The 2,500-nt window shown below is 45.3% G+C and overlaps 1 protein-coding gene across 1 annotated transcript in view; it reads left to right on the top strand.

The window, feature by feature from the left end:
- The window catches only part of LOC311118352 (calcium uptake protein 3, mitochondrial-like), a gene marked incomplete at both ends in the record, with an annotated part of 19,783 nt that extends 18,041 nt beyond the window's left edge, over nt 1–1,742 (top strand). Inside the window, one exon of the mRNA XM_084193164.1 lies at nt 1,660–1,742. Coding sequence (XP_084049290.1) covers nt 1,660–1,742 — 83 coding nt within the window. The remainder of the gene's footprint in view (nt 1–1,659) is intronic.
- Nucleotides 1,743–2,500: the final 758 nt, after the last annotated feature.

The raw sequence follows: 2,500 nt of genomic DNA, 5'->3' as shown, positions 1-2,500 counted from the left end.
TTTTAACAATGTAGTTTTAAGAAAAATAAGTGTTAAGTAAAAAATTGATAAATAAAAATAAAAATAATTAAAGAGCAGCAGTAAAATAACAGTAGCGGGGCTATATACAGGGGTTACCGGCACAGAGTCAATGTGCGGGGGCACCTGGTTAGTCGAGGTAATTGAGGTAAAATGTACTTGTAGGTAGAGTTAAAGTGACTATGCATAGATAATAAACAGAGAGTAGCAGCAGCGTAAAAGGGGGGGATAGAAGCCATTTGATTAGCTGTTCATTTGATTAGCTGTTCAGGAGTCTTATGGCTTGGGGGTAGAAGCTGTTTAGAAGCCTTTTGGACCTAGACTTGGCGCTCCAGTACCGCTTGCCATGCGGTAGCAGACAGAACAGTCTATGTCTAGGGTGTCTGGAGTCTGACAATTTTTAGGGCCTTCCTCTGACACCGCCTGGTATAGAGTTCCCGGATGGTAGGAAGATAAAACATAAGTGAAGACAACATTGAAATTGAGTGGCTTTGAGACAGGTGCTTAACAGCTAGCCTAGCGGTTAGAGCATTGGGCCAGTAACCCAAAGGTTGCTCTTTCGAATACCCGAGCCGACTATGTGAAAAGTCTGTTGATGTGCCCTTGAGCAAGGCACTTAACCCTAATTGTTCCAGGGGTGTCGTACTACTATGGCTGACCCTGTAAAACAACACATTTCCCTGCACCTATCCGGTATAAGTGACAATAAAACATATTTTTTTGTAAATAATCTGCCCCCAAAAAAAGACTCAACACACATGCTCCCAACATTTCAACTCCTGTAAATGTAGGTATTCATCAAATAGGCCTTCATCAACATTGTTACAATAAAACACACTTGGAGTCATATATTGCTTTGGCTGCATCCCAAATGGCACCTGATTCACTATATAGTGCACTACTTCTGTCCATGGCTTTAGAAAGAAGTAGTGCACTACATAGGAAATAGGATGCAGACTTGACACTGGTGTTGACAGTCTGTGTAGATAAATCTCCAGCCACACTCTGAGGTCCTGCTTTGCTGTTGCTGCTCACTAAGGATCTCAGTCATCGCTGCCACACACGCTTTGCCTGGTAACCCAGCGCTGGAATAATATTTACATAGCACTTGCCAAGATGAGAGAGAAAGATCCACAGGTAGTCATGTACATTTAAGTCATTTGGCAGACGCGCTTATCCAGAGCGACTTACAAGGGCAATTAAGGTTAAGTGCCTTGCTCAAGGACATATTTTTCACCTAGTCGGCTCAGGGATTCAAACCAGTGACCTTTGGGTTACTGGATCAACGCTCTTAACCGCTAGGCTACCTGCTGCCTCAGTATTCAGTCAATACAGCTGATTAAACTGAGCCTAAAGATACATTCATGGATATAATTTTAACAGTAGAGATGTAATGGGATAAAGATACATTCAGGGATATAATTGTAAAAGTGGTGATGTAGTGGGATATGTGGGATGGGAACAATTAGAACATAGACAACTGTATCAAATTACATTGACGTGTTTGAGCAAAACAGATCACAACAGATCTTGCTATCTTAAATATGATCTGGATGCATGTAGAAGCATACATAACCACTAGTAGTCCATTCAGTCCCGATGGTGTGGAGATCAGTCATCTTCATCCCTCCTCTTCCTCAGAGCCCCACGCAGGCTTCAAGATCGCCTTCAACATGTTCGACGCCGACGGGAACCAGATGGTTGACAAGAGGGAGTTCCTAGTGGTGAGTTACCGTTACCACCCTTAATAAATAAATAATTTCATTTTAAAAATGCATTTAACAGTTTATGTGCCAAGAAGATAACTACTGCACACTGTTGATCTCACACATAATCTCCTCCTCTCCTCTCCTCTCCTCTCCCTCTCCTCTCCTCTCCTCTCTTTCTCTTCTCTTCTCTTCTCTTCTCTTCTCTTCTCTTCTCTTCTCTTCTCTTCTCTTCTCTTCTCTTCTCTTCTCTTCTCTTCTCTTCTCCTCTCCCTCTTCTCCCCTCTCCTCTTCTCTTCTCTTCTCTTCTCTTCTCTTCTCTTCTCTTCTCTTCTCTTCTCTTCTCTTCTCTTCTCTTCTCTTCTCTTCTCTTCTCTCCTCTCCTCCTCTCCTCTCCTCTCCCTTCCTCTTCTCCCCTCTCCCTCTCCTCTCCTCTCCTCTCCTCTCCTCTCCTCTCCTCTCCTCTCCTCTCCTCTCCTCTCCTCTCCTCTCCTCTCATCTCCTCTCCTCTCCTCTCCTCTCCTCTCCTCTCCTCTCCTCTCCTCTCCTCTCCTCTCCTCTCCTCTCCTCTCCTCTCCTCTCCTCTCTTCCTTCTCCTTCTCCCCCTCCTCCCCCTCTCCTCTTCTCTCCTCCCTCTCCTCTCCTCTCCTCTCCTCTCCTCTCCTCTCCTCCTCCTCTCCTCTCCTCTCCTCTCCTCTCCTCTCCTCTCCTCTCCTCTCCTCTCCTCTCCTCTCCTCTCCTCTCTTCCTTCTCCTTCTCCCCCTCCTCCCCCTCTC

The sequence above is a fragment of the Coregonus lavaretus genome (assembly GCF_964263955.1).
Source record: "Coregonus lavaretus genome assembly, contig: HAP1_SCAFFOLD_6602, whole genome shotgun sequence".
NCBI lineage: Eukaryota > Metazoa > Chordata > Actinopteri > Salmoniformes > Salmonidae > Coregonus > Coregonus lavaretus.
Note: the sequence above shows the minus strand (reverse complement) of the source record. Positions and strands in the feature narration are given on the sequence as shown.